The sequence below is a fragment of the Osmia bicornis genome, chromosome 4 (genome assembly GCF_907164935.1).
Source record: "Osmia bicornis bicornis chromosome 4, iOsmBic2.1, whole genome shotgun sequence".
In the NCBI taxonomy this organism is placed as follows: Eukaryota; Metazoa; Arthropoda; class Insecta; order Hymenoptera; family Megachilidae; genus Osmia; species Osmia bicornis.
In genome coordinates this window covers 12,518,804-12,535,978 of record NC_060219.1, presented here as the reverse complement: position 1 = coordinate 12,535,978, position 17,175 = coordinate 12,518,804, and the positions used below count along the sequence as shown (strand labels likewise).

General features: G+C 31.2%; 3 protein-coding genes across 11 annotated transcripts; 1 reads left to right on the top strand and 2 right to left on the bottom strand.

Annotated features, from left to right (window-relative positions):
• Positions 1–2,136: 2,136 nt before the first annotated feature.
• Positions 2,137–7,432, bottom strand: LOC114882764 (polypeptide N-acetylgalactosaminyltransferase 35A-like). Of its 6 annotated transcripts, none has more exons than XM_046285463.1 (12): positions 7,342–7,432; positions 7,074–7,238; positions 6,638–6,980; positions 5,864–6,545; positions 5,651–5,768; positions 5,094–5,582; positions 4,866–4,997; positions 3,326–4,800; positions 3,127–3,177; positions 2,978–3,068; positions 2,401–2,486; positions 2,137–2,323 (listed from the first exon to the last, which is right to left on the bottom strand). In XM_046285463.1, exons 3-8 carry the CDS (start codon positions 6,978–6,980, stop codon positions 4,639–4,641), a joined length of 1,926 nt encoding a protein of 641 aa, XP_046141419.1. In that variant the 5' UTR covers positions 7,074–7,238; positions 7,342–7,432; the 3' UTR covers positions 2,137–2,323; positions 2,401–2,486; positions 2,978–3,068; positions 3,127–3,177; positions 3,326–4,638. The 6 variants fall into 6 exon arrangements, with proteins under 6 accessions (XP_046141419.1, XP_046141418.1, XP_046141415.1 ...); XM_046285462.1 differs by lacking the exon at positions 3,127–3,177 and adding an exon at positions 3,227–3,325 and having other exon boundaries at positions 3,517–4,800; XM_046285459.1 differs by lacking the exon at positions 3,127–3,177 and having other exon boundaries at positions 3,227–4,800.
• Positions 7,433–7,493: 61 nt separating this feature from the next.
• On the top strand, positions 7,494–9,753 carry LOC114882765 (N-acetylglucosamine-6-phosphate deacetylase). Its single transcript, XM_029199777.2, has 7 exons — positions 7,494–7,811; positions 7,936–8,210; positions 8,406–8,535; positions 8,614–8,702; positions 8,778–8,922; positions 8,996–9,172; positions 9,250–9,753. The coding sequence occupies exons 1-7, from the start codon at positions 7,613–7,615 to the stop codon at positions 9,444–9,446; spliced, it is 1,212 nt and encodes a 403-aa protein (XP_029055610.1). The 5' UTR covers positions 7,494–7,612; the 3' UTR covers positions 9,447–9,753.
• Positions 9,754–10,127: 374 nt separating this feature from the next.
• On the bottom strand, positions 10,128–17,154 carry LOC114882763 (mucin-1-like). Of its 4 annotated transcripts, XM_046285455.1 has the most exons (21): positions 17,061–17,154; positions 16,720–16,991; positions 15,074–15,212; positions 14,928–14,985; positions 14,778–14,848; positions 14,188–14,364; positions 14,027–14,125; positions 13,173–13,271; positions 12,963–13,061; positions 12,794–12,892; positions 12,623–12,721; positions 12,368–12,466; positions 12,183–12,281; positions 12,007–12,105; positions 11,824–11,922; positions 11,616–11,717; positions 11,211–11,309; positions 11,034–11,132; positions 10,853–10,957; positions 10,462–10,721; positions 10,128–10,312 (listed from the first exon to the last, which is right to left on the bottom strand). In XM_046285455.1, the coding sequence occupies exons 3-21, from the start codon at positions 15,180–15,182 to the stop codon at positions 10,229–10,231; spliced, it is 2,055 nt and encodes a 684-aa protein (XP_046141411.1). In that variant the 5' UTR covers positions 15,183–15,212; positions 16,720–16,991; positions 17,061–17,154; the 3' UTR covers positions 10,128–10,228. The 4 variants fall into 4 exon arrangements, with proteins under 4 accessions (XP_046141411.1, XP_046141414.1, XP_046141413.1 ...); XM_046285458.1 differs by lacking the exon at positions 11,616–11,717; XM_046285457.1 differs by lacking the exon at positions 12,368–12,466.
• Between the last annotated feature and the right edge of the window lie 21 nt (positions 17,155–17,175).

Sequence of the window (17,175 nt, the reverse complement as noted above, 5' to 3'; positions counted from 1 at the left end):
ACCTAACCTAACCTAACCTAACCTACCTAACCTAACCTAACCTAACCTAACCTAACCTAACCTAACCTAACCTAACCTAACCTAACCTAACCTAACCTAACCTAACCTAACCTAACCTAACCTAACCTAACCTAGCAGCTCGGGGTATCTTCTTCTCCTAGCATTCCCCCACTTCCCTCCCGCTGGCCTGGCCTCCGGTCCTCAATCTTCTAAGTTCCTCCCGGTCCTTGGCGCTTTCCAACGCATCTTCTCCATAGTCTTCCCTCCAGCTCTGCGCCGCTTCCTGCTTCGCCTCCTATGTTAATCCATTGAAACGGGTCTGTTCTTAGGTGGTTTGACTCCGGATGCTCGATGGATTTTGGAAGCCCACTGCCTTGCCTTTCCGCCGATGTTGGGACTTAGAAATTTTTCTTCTGCCGCACCAGGAACCAATGTTAGGAAACAAATTGCATTCAACCTAGCATGGTTAGGATTAATCCTTTACCATGTTAGAAGGAATTCTTCTGTCCCCTACCACCGTTGCGATTATGTGCGTGAGCTACATAGCCAAGTGCCAGCATCGTAACGTGTTAAAATCCAGTATAAAATTTTTCACCTCTCCGGGAATCGAACCCTGCATCGACACGTTACGAGCACAGCGCTCAGCCATCTAGACCACTCACTCGCCATACAAAACTATGTACAAAACCGCTTCTTATGTTACCATGGAATACTACTAACTTAACGTTATGTCCTGCCATTTCAATAAATACATTTTTCATTTAATAACTATTGCATCGGAATATTATACACATACATAACAAATGTACAATTCATGGAAAAAAACATATAAACTGCGTGTTCCTAAAATATTAAATAGATATTTCTAAAATATTACACGAATACTTCAACAATATAAATTCAACATTTTAATAATATTAAATACATATTTCTAAAATATTACACGAATACTTCAACAATATAAATTCAACATTTTAATAATATTAAATACATATTTCTAAAATATTACACGAATACTTCAACAATATAAATTCAACATTTTAATAATATTAAATACATATTTATAAAATATTACACGAATACTTCAACAATATAAATTCAACATTTTAATAATATTAAATACATATTTATAAAATATTACACGAATACTTCGACAATATAAATTCAACATTTTAATAATATTAAATACATATTTATAAAATATTACACGAATACTTCAACAATATAAATTCAACATTTTAATAATATTAAATACATATTTATAAAATATTACACGAATACTTCGACAATATAAATTCAACATTTTAATAATATTAAATACATATTTATAAAATATTACACGAATACTTCAACAATATAAATTCAACATTTTAATAATATTAAATACATATTTATAAAATATTACACGAATACTTCAACAATATAAATTCAACATTTAATAATATTAAATACATATTTATAAAATATTACACGAATACTTCAACAATATAAATTCAACATTTTAATAATATTAAATACATATTTCTGAAATATTACACGAATACTTCAACAATATAAATTCAACATTTTAATAATATTAAATACATATTTCTGAAATATTACACGAATACTTCAACAATATAAATTCAACATTTTAATAATATTAAATACATATTTCTAAAATATTACACGGATACTTCAACAATATAAATTCAACATTTCAATAATATTAAATACATATTTCAAATGCAAATACACAGATGTTCAAATAAAATTAAAACGTTTTAAAGTGCACACAGAACAGTGTCATCTCAGACAACGCGTGTACAATTTCAAACCTTTCAATTTTATTTTCAATTTTTTCTTTCTTTAGATTCAAGATATCTATTTCATATTATTTCAATATTCAATTTACATTTTTCAAATATCTATTTTATATCCTATCGATATTTGCTTTATATTTTATAAACATTTATTTTACATTACTAATCTATCTCAAACAATTATTCTACCTCACACATTTTTATTAGTATTCACCGGACTATAAATAAACCAACAGTTAACATAACTCTCACGTATTTCGACCTCACACTTATATACAATTCATATACATTAGTTGTTCTGAAAATTACTTTCTAAGCTTGTAAAGTATTCAAATCGTATCAAACATGATATAATTCCTTTCAACAGATACAATTTTATTACAAACATTATATTTTAACTGTAAATGAAAATCCTTTTTTCTAATCAAGCATAGAAAAGCACATTACATTTTATTGTATACATTGGAAACATTTTTTATATACATTATTTTTATCTTCAGCTTGCCTTCTTCTTCTTGCCACTACAAAATAACAAATTAAATCACTTACATATTATATATATATATTATAACCAAACGTAATAATAATAAGTACTTACCAGTTACACCTTTCACTCGCAGAATCGGAATCGGACAAAATTGCACCTTGCTCTTGTATAATGCGATATGCTCTTTTCAATAACATCTAAAACAAAAATTTTACAATTAATCCTATACCAATAACAGTCTTTTAGAACAGAACAAGTGTATATATGTGTATGTGTACTTAACGTTCGACAATAAAAACTAATCAATAATAATCACTGATAAATAAATCAATAATAATAAAATACTAACTAATTACTTGCATAAATGGAGCAATTCATATGCTACAAATTACCAATGATATTTCCCTATACATGCTTTCTACAAGTTATTTATTAATATATATATATATGTATATACATTTATAATAAATATATCAATTATTATTTATTTATATCATTTTATATATTATTCAATCCTTGTATGTACATTTATAAACAATTATAATTTCACAATGAATAACACCACCCACAACCGATAAAGGAACCGAATAACAAATTGTGCGACAACAAAGGGTGGTTGAAACACGATGGTACTTACAAGCATACAAGTAAATGATACAAATAAACAAAATAATGTAAACATGCTTACCCTTGGGGAGCATAACTAGATGATTTATCCCATGGTCCGGTGCAAATTTACAGTTAATAGTATACCGTCCTCCATATTAGATGATAGCATGCTACAAACGAAACACAATAAATTAATAAATCAAAACCATTCAAAAATACAACACATACCTGTTATGTACAAGGAAGTCTGCCTCATTTCTGGAGGAGCGCTTGATAAGCCTACAGCATGCAAAGGGAAAAAATCATGTATAGAAACTAATTACCTTACCTTAGGAAAATAGCTATTTATAATGGAACGGGCGAGATACATTTCTTCTCTCATCGGGAGTGTGATCGTTCAACCAAATAAAATCCAAATATACTTTACCTGAAATGAATACAAAATTAGTACATAGTACAAGGTGACGGACCGTTCAATAAATGTTAAACAATGCAATCACTAATATTAAAAATCTATAATGTAAACAACAAGAATAGACAACTTAAATATCGAAGCACAAATAGAATTAAGTAAACGACAGGTCAACTACAACATGGGAAGACGCCATGACACCTAACTGAACATAGACTGCACGGCGTATAGAGGGGCACACGCAAGTAACGAATGGCTACAACGAAGAAGCCATAGGTGAAAAGATACGAGATGGTCAATTATACTAATTAATGTAACATGTACATCACTGATTACTAAGGGCGAAAATAGATTTAATAAAGCGATCCTTTTATCGTTTTGATGCTGGTTCATGTCGCGGAACTTTTCAAAATCAAAATGTGTCCGAGCACTAGCATTATGGTTTTCATAGATAATTCCTTTTTTATAACATGTACCCGCTTCTCTACATCTTTCACAGCTATTGCGACCTATATGTCCCTTCAGATTTTTTCAACATGCTCTTGCAGGAATTACATTCGAAAAATAAATATTTTTTTTCTAATATTAAATGAATCTTTCTTTCTTTCTTTCTGTTACAATTATTTTCTAACATGTTATGATTAACTCCTACCATGTTAGGGCATAATCCTATCATGCTAGGGCATAATCCTATAATGCTAGGGCATAATCCTGTCATGCTACGATATAATCTTGTCATGCTAGGATATAATCCTGTCGTGCATTCACGGCGAGAGCAAAAATTTTCAACTTGCGCATTTTTTACGAAAACGCCGTAATTAATGGTCAAAAATCAACAATTCAGACTTCTCTTTCGTGTTTCTTTCTGCTTTTTTTGCTGTTAACACCCAATCGGCAATTTCATTTAATATTTCAAGATAATTTAATCTTACCTATTGCAGACACGTACATACATAGTCGAATAACAACGCAATTAAGTTATTATAATAAAACATTTTCTGTACTATCTTTATGTGATTGATTTATAAGAAAAAGTGTATCGTGCTTTTATAAAGTAACATATACAAAAAAAATAAAAACATGTAAAAAATTATACACAGTCGTACCACTGTAATGATTTACGTATCATACAATTAACTAACTTCTTATATTATATTGTCATGCTCCGTTTAGTTTATAAAATACAAGATATTACAAAAGTAAAGTAAAGATATCAAAATTCTTGTAATAACCAGCCTTGTATCACAAATCTCTCCAAACGTATAGATCATATTTTTTTATAACAATTTCATTTTTAATTACTCATTTACAACTGATTTTATTTCGTGTCATCTAATTTCTTTTGAAAGGACCTTTGAACGTACTAAATCCCATGATATAAAACTAGTATCCGATTTAGTACACAAATCCATTATTACTTGACCGCCTTTTGCTGCCTGTGACGCTCCTAAACACGTACCAGCTGCCATATTGTATACAGGTGTACCTTTCTGGATAGAAAGAATAATTTCTTTTAGTAAATAATATTTACATAATTGAATCGTTAAATACTTACGGCACTTTTGTTTCGCCACTCTTGATTGCCGCCCATTTCGTGACATTTTCCAAGTTTTGCATATTTCTCTGCTGCTTCCATGCATAGCATTTGACCTAGTACTAATTCTTTCTTATCTGTTTCGTACCACATCTACACGAATTAAAATATGAAAAAGAAAAAAAAAATTAACAACAAATCCAACTTGTAGATACCGTCGAAACACAAATTACAGTTATGTTTTGTCACCTGTGATTTAATCCTTAAACATGGCATTAAAATAAGTTTCGCACCTTTTGTTTTGATATCTTTTTCACTTTGAATACATAAGGCTGTATTAGAAAGTCTGATTTGATACTGATCGGTATAATTTCTTTTTCTGGAATGCCAAGGTTGCATTGCTTTTTGTTCTACTTTTGCCCATTTATCTTTTAATCTACTCTTGTTGTCATCTGGTAATGCTAACTCAGGATATACCACTTTTAAGTACCATGAAAAATTTTTGCATTTCAATTTCTGTCGTAAATTTTGCCTGTCTGTAATGTCACCGTAATCAATTCTTTTAACGTTTCTTAAGAAGTAATCTTTATATTCGTCTAACCAAACATATGCCACTCGCAACGAATTTTTCAACATAGTATCGTGCTGATCATCTGTACCGTACGGTCTTCGTTTTCTAAATACATGCCCCACTCTTGAACAAGGTATTAATTCGATACTCCCACCGCACATCCAAATCTAATAAATATTGCAACTTGTTAGTAAAATAATAAAAGTACACGGAATTAAACAAATCGATATCTTACTCTAAATGATATTTCTAGATTTTCACCACCCCAAACATCCATTCCAGCATCGTATTCGCCAAGTTTTATAAAATATTCTCTATCCATTGCAAATAACCCTCCAGCCATTGTGGGTGATCTGTTCGGTAGTAAATACTATATTATATATGTACACGTAATAGAATATTATTAAAACATATCCACACGTATATGTAAATGTACTTATAATCTTACTTTATAGGTTTTATAAAATCTTCGTCGTGTACCAGTGTTCCCACTGGCAAATTATCCCATTTAAAATGCAAACCCCAGTTGAAACCGCCTCTTACTAAAGGACTATCTGTATACTGAAATGTATCTGGATTAATTATATCGATAACTGGCATGGCAACGATACTTTTTGAACGAGCAATTCGTGAGAGGAGAGGTTCTACCCACATTTTGTTCACTTCTATGTGACTATCTAAGAAAATTAGAACCTCTCCAGTTGCCTTTCTTGCACCAAACATTCTTGCTCTAATTAATCCTTCTCTCTTCTCTGTTTTGAAAAGCTTTACTTTCCCATCAAAATTATTATCAATGTACGCTTTCATCTTTCCGTGTAATTCTTGGCTGTCGCTCCAATCGTTTACTAAGATAATTTCATGTAAAAGATGTTTAGAGGTTCTTTCGATAATACTATGTAAAGATCTTAAAAGTGTCGTATAATGTTCGTTATAAAAACATATAACGATGCTAGCATTTGGCAATTTATTGGAATATTTTTGCAATTCGCATAATTTATGTCTTGTATCTGGCAATTCTCTATGTACGCCAATATTATCTGATACTAGTATATTAAAGGAATAGTTTTTATATCCTTCCTCTCGTTTTCGTTGATCATCAAAATTTCTTATCATTCCTAATTCCTCCAATCCTGCGAATATTACAAATAAATTCTATAATAAACTAAACGAGGGAAGCAACATTTCTTTGTTCTTTCTTATAAATGATGCGTTTTCAAAATACCTTGGCCTCCTAAGGTAACAGCAGACTTTATTGGCACAGGTTGTAGTTGTTGTAATAGTTTGTCGCTGTTTTTAAAATTATTTCCTTTTAAATTGTAAACACCTTTATCCATCCAAGACTCTTTGTCGCGATGTACCATTAGATCATTGTGCGATTTAGCATTGTACTTCTTACGATCATATGTAAATTCATCTAACAATTTTCTATTTTCTGATATTAACATTGTGGGGTTGACAGCATCGGTGTTTTCTGATAACCTTGAATAGAGATACAAACTGAAAGCCCACGTTAACGAGGCTATTACCATTCCAGATATGAAAGAAACGTATCGTGTTGACATCATCTATAAAAATACGTATTAGTTGTCAAAAATACAATATATTATAAGTATAGAACGTTCATTTAGTAAACAATATAGTAAATAACATTTACTCACTGCTAAATATTCTTAACTTGTAATTGGCAATTTAAACTGTTAATTATTTATCAACAAAAACTATATCCATATAAATAAATATATGTAGATTGTGGTACTTATATACATATACATATACATATATATATATACGTATGCATTTATATACGTACTACGAACTATCGCCTATATTAAACAAAGAAAGATAGCAAGAGATAAGTCATTTTGTCGCTTTTTCGTAAGTATTATAAGTTTGACGGGCAGGGCCGTCATATATTTACATACATACATATTTACATATATATTTATATATACATAGACAACTTATACCTCCGTCCCATAAGTTTCTTTGGCTTTTTTTAACACAGTGATTTCATTGGGCAAATCCTATATATATGTTTTTACATATGTATATGTATATATATGTACATATATATATGTAGTCAATGATAATTTTGCTCGTGATTGATAATGTAAAACACTAAGTTGCACTGATTATTTATTTTCTTTTTCAACAAAGAAATCGAATGTATTTTAACGTAAAACATTGATGTCGAATCATGTCGCAAATTTTGAAACAATTTTACAACTGCTTCATCTTGCGTGATGGTACAATTCTACACGAGGATCTATGGGTTCGTGATGGGAAGATTGTCAATCCCGAGAAAATCTTTTACGATGAAAAAATTAAGCCGAATATTAGAATTGATTGTAACGGAGCATTAATATCACCTGGTTATATAGATCTTCAGATTAATGGTACTTAACGTACATAAATACAGTTTAATTTTATCAACACCAATGCTAAACATTTTAACATTCTTTTAAGATTGTTTTATAGGTGTATTGAAAATTATAATAGTTTATTTCTTTTATTTATCAGGTGGATTTGGTATAGATTTTACACATAATGTTGATAATGTACAAGAAGGAATTAATAAAGTAGCTAAAAAATTAATAGAATTTGGTGTAACATCATTTTGTCCAACGTTAGTAACGTCACCTAGTGAGACGTATTATAAAATATTACCAAATATTAGAAAAAGAAGTGGCGGAAAACATGGGGCATCTATATTAGGAATTCATTTAGAAGGACCTTTTATTAGTCCAAGCAAAAAGGGAGCGCATCCAGAAAATTATATCGAGCAGTTTGACAAAGCAAGTCTTCTAAATGTTTTCAATGCACACACAGAATATATATACTAGTAGTACACAAACGTCAACTTTTACATATAAGTAAATATTTAAAATACATGAATGTGTAATTACATGTTACTTATATATAATCTATAAACACAATATCGTTTATGTATCTTAGCTGTTCTTAATAAGTCTTTCTAATATATGTTTCAGGGATTCCAATCGGTAATTAAAATGTATGGAACTTTGGAAAATGTATGCCTTGTTACAGTGGCACCAGAGCTTCCTAATAGTAAAACTGTAATTAAAGAATTATGTAAAAGAAACATTAAAGTTTCTCTTGGTGAGACATAACTATATATTATCTTAATTAGATCATTATATTCCCTACAAACAGTTCTTTTAATTGAATAATTTTTAGGGCATTCTATAGCAAATTTACATGAAGGAGAAGAAGCTGTAAAAAGTGGAGCTTCCTTTATCACACATCTTTTTAATGCTATGTTACCAGTAATTATACTAAATATAAAATTCATTGTCTTTTGCATGAGTAATATAAAACAGACAATTAATTCTTATTTATAGTTTCATCATAGAGATCCAGGGCTAGTTGGTCTATTAACATCTGATAAAATTCCTCCTGAAAGAATTGTTCATTATGGCATAATTGCGGATGGAATTCATACTCATCCAGCAGCATTACGTATAGCTCATAGAACGCATCCTGAAGGTAGAAATATTTTCTAACGTTGCTACAAAATATTTTGTTTTTTCAAATCACATTATTCAGCTTTATTTTTCAGGGCTTGTTTTGGTAACTGATGCATTATCAGCCTTAGGATTAGAAGAAGGTGTTCATCAATTAGGTCAACTTAAGATCGAAATGCGATCAGGATGTGCATATATTGCTGGGACAGACACTTTATGTGGTAGTACAGCGGAAATGTCGAAATGTGTTCGTCATTTTAAGGAAGCAACAGGTAGTTGATAATGTGTTCATTTACTATAATTAGATTATATCAGATTTAATGTAATTGCGATTACTTATTTTTTATAGGTTGTTCGGTAGTAGAAGCTTTAGAAGCTGCAACGCTTCATCCAGCAAAGACTCTCGGTATTGAAAAAACCAAAGGAATTTTAGATTATGAGGCAGATGCTGATTTCGTAATGTTAGATAAAGATTTGAAACTGTTATCGACGTGGATATCGGGAGAATGTGTTTATAGTACGTACAATTACGTCGAAAGCAAATAAAATAAACATTACGAAATAACATGTACTTAAATGGCTGTGAATATCGTTCTAGCCATAATAACGACCATTTACGTATTCATACTGTTATATATTTTATGTACAAACATTTTTATAAGAAGTTTTACAAATTTTTATACATGTAAAAATGTTATGTACTTTCAGCATTAGTACGTATAAATGAGCCAAGTTTTTATATGTGGTTTATATATATCAATTGTTGTATTATGATTAATAATCACTTTGTAACATTACTATAAAGTATTAAGTAAATGCGTTGATGAATAAAAAAGAATAATTGTCACATGTTTTTAATACTGTATCTTCTTTTCAGTCTACAAAACACGAATTGTATATGTACAACAGCTACATTTCATTCATGGAGTGTTGTTTATTTCATTACTTTTTAGAACTTAGCACATATTTAGAACGAAATGAAAAAAGCCATTTGTTACTTTTGTAAACTTTCTATCAAATGATAGCATATGCTACTCAATTAGGATACAAGTCATTGCTTGTACTCATAGTATTACAGTTTGTAATACATACAAGCAGTATAATTAAATGCCTAATCACTTTATTTTGAAGCGTATCTAAATAGCAGTACCAAGCTTTTTAATTATATCATAAACAAATATTCTGCTATTACTTCAGAAAAGCGTTAAAAAATTATTTAGTCATGCATCGTGTTATCATTTTATAATTAAATATTGTTACAATTATGTCAATTTGTATATATAATTTATGATTTCAAGGTAAATCAATGATGAAACCCACTTGTTATGTTAATAAACGACGTCCTTCAGATTGCACATATATGGTGAATGTCTAATGCCAAATGAGTGTGCTGGAGGAATATCAAGAATTACCTGTAAGGAGTAATTTTATACAATTTTATAAATACGCCATTAACTACACTCCTTATTCAAATTAAATTTTCCAATAATAAAATTCTTGGGTTTAATGAGTACAACTAGAAATTAAGTTTTTAATACACTGAATTAGAAATTAAAAATACTTTTTCCGGACAGTATGCCCCAGGTCCTGGAATTTGTGAATGATCGTCAGGCAATTGATATCGAGCACTCATGCTGTAAGCGGGACTTTTCACTCTGATTGCATCTGGTTTTACAGCTTCATATGTCCCAGGTCCGGGAACCAAGACACGATCATCTGTAAACACTTTCTGTCTACCCGAGATAGAATAAGCTGGTGCGGCTTTCTTGTTGCCTTCCTTTGTTCCACCAAGAGCAGAAGGAATATTGTAAAGATTTGGAGCTGAAACAAAAAAAAAAAAAAAAAAAAATACCAAAAATGTATAGTGGATAATAGTGTATTTATTTAAATATAATTCACTGTGAAATGTTAAGTAAACGGTAGTGTTACTCAATTTAATTCTTTTAGTTTACCTGGAATATCATTTGGTCTGCTTACATTTGTCCTTAAACCAAAAGTAAATTGCAATGCTTTTTCTAATAAAAGCATAGCTTTTTCTGGACTGTATGTACCTGGACCTTTAAAGAATATATTTAATCTAATGAACAAATGCATAAAAAAACGTAATAGATTTTGAAATCCTACTGTACGTACCTGGTACAGAATCTATTCCATGTACTTCTGTCTTAATTCCAAAACTGTACTGGGGAGATTTATTCAGATTTACCTTTTCAGGATGATAACTTCCAGGAGCTATATTTTGAATACGTCAAAGTACAGTTTTATATTCTTAGAATAATAACTTAGAAATTGTAACAAAGTGTTACTCACCAGGTGTATCGTTGGGCTTCTCGACAAATGTCTTTAAACCGAATGAATATTGTGGCGATTTATCTAAATTTACTTTTTCTGGAGAATATGTACCTGGAGCTATAAAATTAAAATAAGAAAATACTAATATAACTCATTAAACACATAGAGGCAAATGTATATTTACTTATACATATACAGTTATTATACTTTGTAGTGCAATCAGGATATGTTACTGATGTGTTTAATTATAAGTAATAATAAAAATGGTAGTGATGTTATGTTGGTAAATAAAGATAACATGAAAAGCTTCGGCATGCTTAAAAGTTGTGGCAAAACATAAAAAGCATACCAACTTTTTATTAATATTTTTATTGAAAATTGCACTACAACTGTTATTAGTAATCTGTTAATCACCACCATTACCTGGTGTATTTCTAAGACTATCCAAGGACTTTCTACTACCAAAACTGAAATAAGGTTTATGTTCCAAATTTAGTACTTTCTCTGGATAGTAATCAGCAGGGCCTACCGAAGCAATCAAAACATTAGTACTTGCTCTTATAAAATGTTAAACCTATACCAACTGAATTTTCTAAATAAAAAGCTCCAACAATGGTCAATGTAAATTCACCTGGATTATCATTGGGCTTTTCTACTATTCCTTTTCCGGATATACTGAACTGAGGACCTTTATTTAAATTTATTTTTTCAGGGCTATATGTTCCAGGTGCTAAAATAATGATAGTTTAAATAAGAAAAGCATTATACTGATATACTGATATACTGATAAAAAATAAATTAACGAAGAATTCACCTGGATTGTCATCTGGTTTTATTGACATTCCTTTTCCATATAAACTGTACTGTGGTCCTTTATTTAAGTTTACCTTTTCGGGACTATACGTGCCTGGTGCTAGGATAAAAAGTACATAAATAAATAAATAAATAAATCATTAAAATAATGTAATAACTAAAACAAAATATACTAACCAGGTGTATCGGTTAGTTTTTCAGAAGGCCTCCTACCACTTAAGCTATATTCAGGACCTTTATTTAAGTTTACTTTTTCTGGACAATATTCTCCAGGTCCTATAAAAAATATTAGAAAGAAATTTTTTGGCTGATTTACTAAACAATAGAACAGAGGTTTTTTAAATTGTAAAAATGTTTTGTACCTGGATTATTACTTGGTTTATCAAGTGGTACTCTTAATCCAAAACTATACTGGGGTGATTTATCAAGATTTACTTTCTCGGGAGAATATGTTCCAGGTGCTGGAAGTTGATTTTCTCTATTTAGACATATCAAGTAAAATAAAATTTAATGACTAATTATTATAAGATACCATGCTTCATTGTTTTTCGATAGAATTCCAGCACCGATAGTTAAGAGCCCACAATTTCTCCAAATTTCAAGTAACTGTTACAAACCTGGATTATTATCTGATTTATCATAAAAAGTTTTGCCACTTAAACTAAATTGCGGACCTTTGTCCAAATTAACTTTTTCCGGACTGTAAGTACCAGGGGCTGTAAGAATAACTCATGTGTATACAATGACCATAATGAAAGAAAAAAGAAATATTTGCCCTGATTAATTACCTGGGGTGTCATTTATTCTTTCAAGAGGTGTCCTCGATCCAAAAGTAAACTGTGGTGCACTATCCAATTTCACTTTCTCTGGGCAATACGTACCTGGTGCTAAGAATCATTTTTATGTGGTAACAATATTTTTGCCAAAATGTTACCTCGATAAAAGAAATTTTCATACCAGGGGTATCGTCAGGTTTCTCTTCACGGCCCTTTCCTGTGAGACTATATCGAGGACCTTTGTCCAAATTTACTTTTTCCGGGCTATAGGTACCAGGTGCTATGTAAAGGTAATTATATCACGTACCAATGGTAATGTGTTTAGGTGAATGCTATTTTTATTGTGAAAGAACGATAAAGCAATTAGTTGATAGATTTATTTAGTAATTACCTGGGGTATCGCTCGGCTTTTCAAGAGAAGGCCTAAGTCCGAAAGTAAATTGCGGCGCGTGGTCCAATCTTACCTTTTCCGGATAATAAGTGCCGGGTGCTAATGTCGTAATCAAAACGAATAAATTAATTGAAAAAATAAATATAATTACAGGATTTTAAACATCTAATCTAATTACTTGCACTCTTTTCAAAACTTCAAACAATTTAGTAAATACTGACCTTATTTAAAAAAAAAATTCTTAAAAGATCTATCAAAACAGTCTATTTCAAAATTCTGAGTTCAAAATCTTGTAAATTAATTACTTCTATCCTTTTATAGTAGACAAACAAATAACACGAGTGCAAATAATAACAATGTGACAGAATGATTTGTTGCAAGCGTCATCCAACTACGCGTCAATTTATTTACATAACAATCTACATAACAAAGAGATAGAAAAAGTTAATCGAGCAACGAATAATTAACAAGCAAAAATGCTAAATAATAAAAAGAAGTAAGAAGCGAAAAGAAGGAATTGTTATACATACATATACATATAGTAATTGATGAAAAAGTAAAATGCAATACCTAAGGTTTAATAAAGTTTATGTCTCGAAGGAGAATTACTGCGTTCTGCGTTCGCGAACTTCTCCATTTTAGGTGATCACTAATACCTAACGATTAGTCGTTCAGCATGACGTCGATCTTCCTAAGAAATCATTTTCTCGTCACAGAGAATTCTATCGTTTAAGTCTAACGCGTTGTTATTTATATTGTATTCGTTTTTGAACCTAATTAACTATGTTATGATTAGTAATTTATCGATTAGTAATTGAACAGGCATAATCCTATTATGATGATGATTTAATTACCAGGAATATCGCTCGGTTTCTCCAGTACAGGTTTCAATCCGAAACTGTACTTGGGGGTATTGTCGAGATTCACCTTTTCGGTGCAATAGTCGCTTGGTGCTACGATTAAGAGTCACGAATTTTTGAATTAATTGCGTTTTTCAGTTTGAAAATATACTTACCAGGTGTACAGTCGATCTTCTCAGTTTGAGTTTTAATGCCGAATGAGTATTTCGGTGAACTGTCCAGAATGACCTTCTCGGCCTTTTCCGGATTGTAATCGCAAGGTCCTGGAGTTATTTCCGGTTTTGTGGATTTCGTGCGACCGTGTAAAGACGATGCTGGTGCTCCGTCTTTTCCTATATCGAATTGTTAAGTATAATTTCATATTTTTTTCAACGCTTATATTTATTATTATAATTTCTAGGCTGACAATGAAATGTTCTTAAAATATAGAATAAAATAGAGGACAACGAGTCAATCTTAATTCCAAGAATCCTATTTTATCTACAAGATAAAAGAAGTTGTTCAGAACAACCGATAAATTTCTGAACAGACAGCAAAGGAATTTCGTGAACAAGGGACATTATAAATTCTTGCGGAATACATATTACTGCTTTCAAGTTTGATCGATACTCTTTATCTGAACGTGGAATACCATTGTCTGCAGCATTCTGTTTCTGTTTCAATTTCAATCTATGATTCGGAACAATTGATGATTCAACTTATTTTTTGTTACTTTTTTAGAATAAGTTTAAAAATAATATTTTACCTTTCGCACTAAGTCCAGATACATTGTATTGACCCGGTCCAGGTCCAGGACTATCATTCTTTGACGAGTGTCTGTATATAACATATATGTACATACATAATATCAAGTCAATTACTTCATGTTAGAAATTAACACGTCAAATATTTTTACCTGCTTCCAAAAGAGTAGGCTGGTGCTCTGCCACGTTTAGAGTCGGGAATAGTTTTTCCTAAACAGTGGATCACCGTATTCGAAATTTTAATGAAAGAATCTAGAGATAAACAGTTTAATATAAAACATAAAAATGGTAATTGTACCAATCAATGGTGGCAAAGTTACACAGGCAGGTCCTGGACTGCTGTACTCCGCAGCGATGGGACCTCGCCTTTTCGTCGGGGTCCATGGTCTTTGCGTCATACCACCCATCTTTTTATTACCGATTTACTTTTACTTTCCCTTAAAAAGGAATAAAGAAAAGTAGGAATTAATGTATTATTACGTATGTATGTACTGTCCAAGTGAAATTTACAGGCGTACATATACGGTTCCCATGTGGTGTGGTAAAATATAAAACTCATACGAGTATCATTTGCATCGAATCTAATTCTTATTATTCTAATTTATTGCTTGGAACTTGATTTAACTTCAACTTCATCACGACAGGTAGGTACCTTCGAGAATTGATATGTACTCTTTTTTTTCTGCAAGATAAGATTCCCTCGGAATTGTGCAACGAACGCGGCCTCGAAATACGGACCACAGAAACAACTCACGAACAACCAACCATATAAGAATATGTCCATGGTGGGTATCCAGAATCGCCCACCATTCGACATTGGACTGAATAAAAACATGAATATCACAAATTGTATGGCGTTTAAAACAAGCCAAATAAATGCAGGTCGTACGAATGACTCACATGACCTACTTATAGGACTTTGCCGCGTACCTATAACATGTTTGTATCTCACGATTTTCAAATGAATTTCAGTTACGATAAAAGTAGTACAATAAAAAACAGTTGTGTCTCTAGTATGATACGCCATAATATTTGCGTTGCTCTTGTTTTGACTAATGCCTTCTATTAACGCTTCCATGTCCATATTGGGGTAATGAAACGCTTTAATTTTTTGTGGACACGCAGAGGAGAGACTTATGCAAAACGATATTTCATTTGCATCCTGGACGTACTCGCTATTGTTCCGAGCTCGAAAGGACTCGAGTTTCGAAACTAATGATTCACCACGTCGCGTCGAGATAAATCTAACGCGACTGGAGAACTTCTCTTTCTATTGATATTATTCCATTTAAATTCAAATGAATAAAGTACAATAAATATTACAATTCTACGTTCAGAGATCTTTCTTTTTTATAATGAAAATGAAGTGCTCATAAACGGCATCGCGTTTTTGTCATTATCTCCACAAACGTGACATAAAGATTATTTTTAGATAAGGCAATCATCTATATATATATGTACGTTTGTCTTATCAATTAACAATCTCTTGCCAAATATTCAACACTGTTTGCCCATTCGAAGTTATCGCGAATTCTTTCAATGAATCATTGATATTATCAAAACAATAATACTACGAGATACATTGCCTTGTACGCCTTAGAAATGTCGTACAGTTCAGGAATTATTTCATTAATACAAGACTGTGTGACATAATGTTTGTTTACATGCTCGATTACTCAGACTTACTCATCGCAGTTTCTTACGGTACAGGTGTAATTGAAACTGAAATATCCTTGGCGATCGAGCGTTAAATTATTCAATTTTCTAAAGAAAAATTGAAACATAAATTATCCTGCATCATCGATGATATATCTCATTGAAATTACACTGTAAAGATCTTACTCATTGCGCATGACCTATTTGTCAAAAGTAATTTTGATAATATAAAAGCATTACAAATTTATAGTACATAGTAATTAAAAAAATATGTTCCGAATCACTTACCTTAGTTTCACAAAATACTTCACGAAGAAGGTGGTGGTAATAAGGGCAATAAGATGACTCGTCGAAATGCAGATGCGTTTTATCGAAGACACGCGTATAGTAAGCACCAATCTGTTATGGAAATACCTGCACTTGAGGCGCGTTCCTGAGCGACTGAAGATTAAACGCCGCGCTATCGCAACATGTGCTCCTCTGCCCCACCGCTTCGTCTTTGATCGCGGACGCATGCGCCCGCCAAAGCGCAATTATCCTTTGAAATGAATCACCTACGCCTTTTATTTCAAAATTTAATATAATTATTTAATAAACTAAATTGATAATAAATTGATAATAAATATTACCAAGTCCTTGATTCCTTGACATTTTTAGAAATTCACTTTCCAGTTAAATTATAAATTTATCTTCACGCTACATTAAATTTCAGTTCCTTGTTTTTTTTTTTTTCATTTTCCCATT

Coding starts and splice junctions, on each gene's coding strand:
- LOC114882765 (XM_029199777.2), top strand. CDS start 7,613: ATGTCGCAAATTTTGAAACAATTTTACAACTGCTTCATCTTGCGTGAT. Junction 8,703..8,777: donor TTTTTAATGCTATGTTACCA/GTAATTATACTA, acceptor TCTTATTTATAG/TTTCATCATAGAGATCCAGG. Junction 9,173..9,249: donor TCATTTTAAGGAAGCAACAG/GTAGTTGATAAT, acceptor TATTTTTTATAG/GTTGTTCGGTAGTAGAAGCT.
- LOC114882763 (XM_046285455.1), bottom strand. CDS start 15,182: ATGGGTGGTATGACGCAAAGACCATGGACCCCGACGAAAAGGCGAGGT. Junction 14,849..14,927: donor GCCTACTCTTTTGGAAGCAG/GTAAAAATATTT, acceptor TGTTATATACAG/ACACTCGTCAAAGAATGATA. Junction 11,923..12,006: donor AAAACCAGATGACAATCCAG/GTGAATTCTTCG, acceptor TCATTATTTTAG/CACCTGGAACATATAGCCCT.
- LOC114882764 (XM_046285459.1), bottom strand. CDS start 6,980: ATGATGTCAACACGATACGTTTCTTTCATATCTGGAATGGTAATAGCC. Junction 5,769..5,863: donor GATTTTATAAAACCTATAAA/GTAAGATTATAA, acceptor ACTACCGAACAG/ATCACCCACAATGGCTGGAG. Junction 4,998..5,093: donor GTTTAAGGATTAAATCACAG/GTGACAAAACAT, acceptor TAATTCGTGTAG/ATGTGGTACGAAACAGATAA.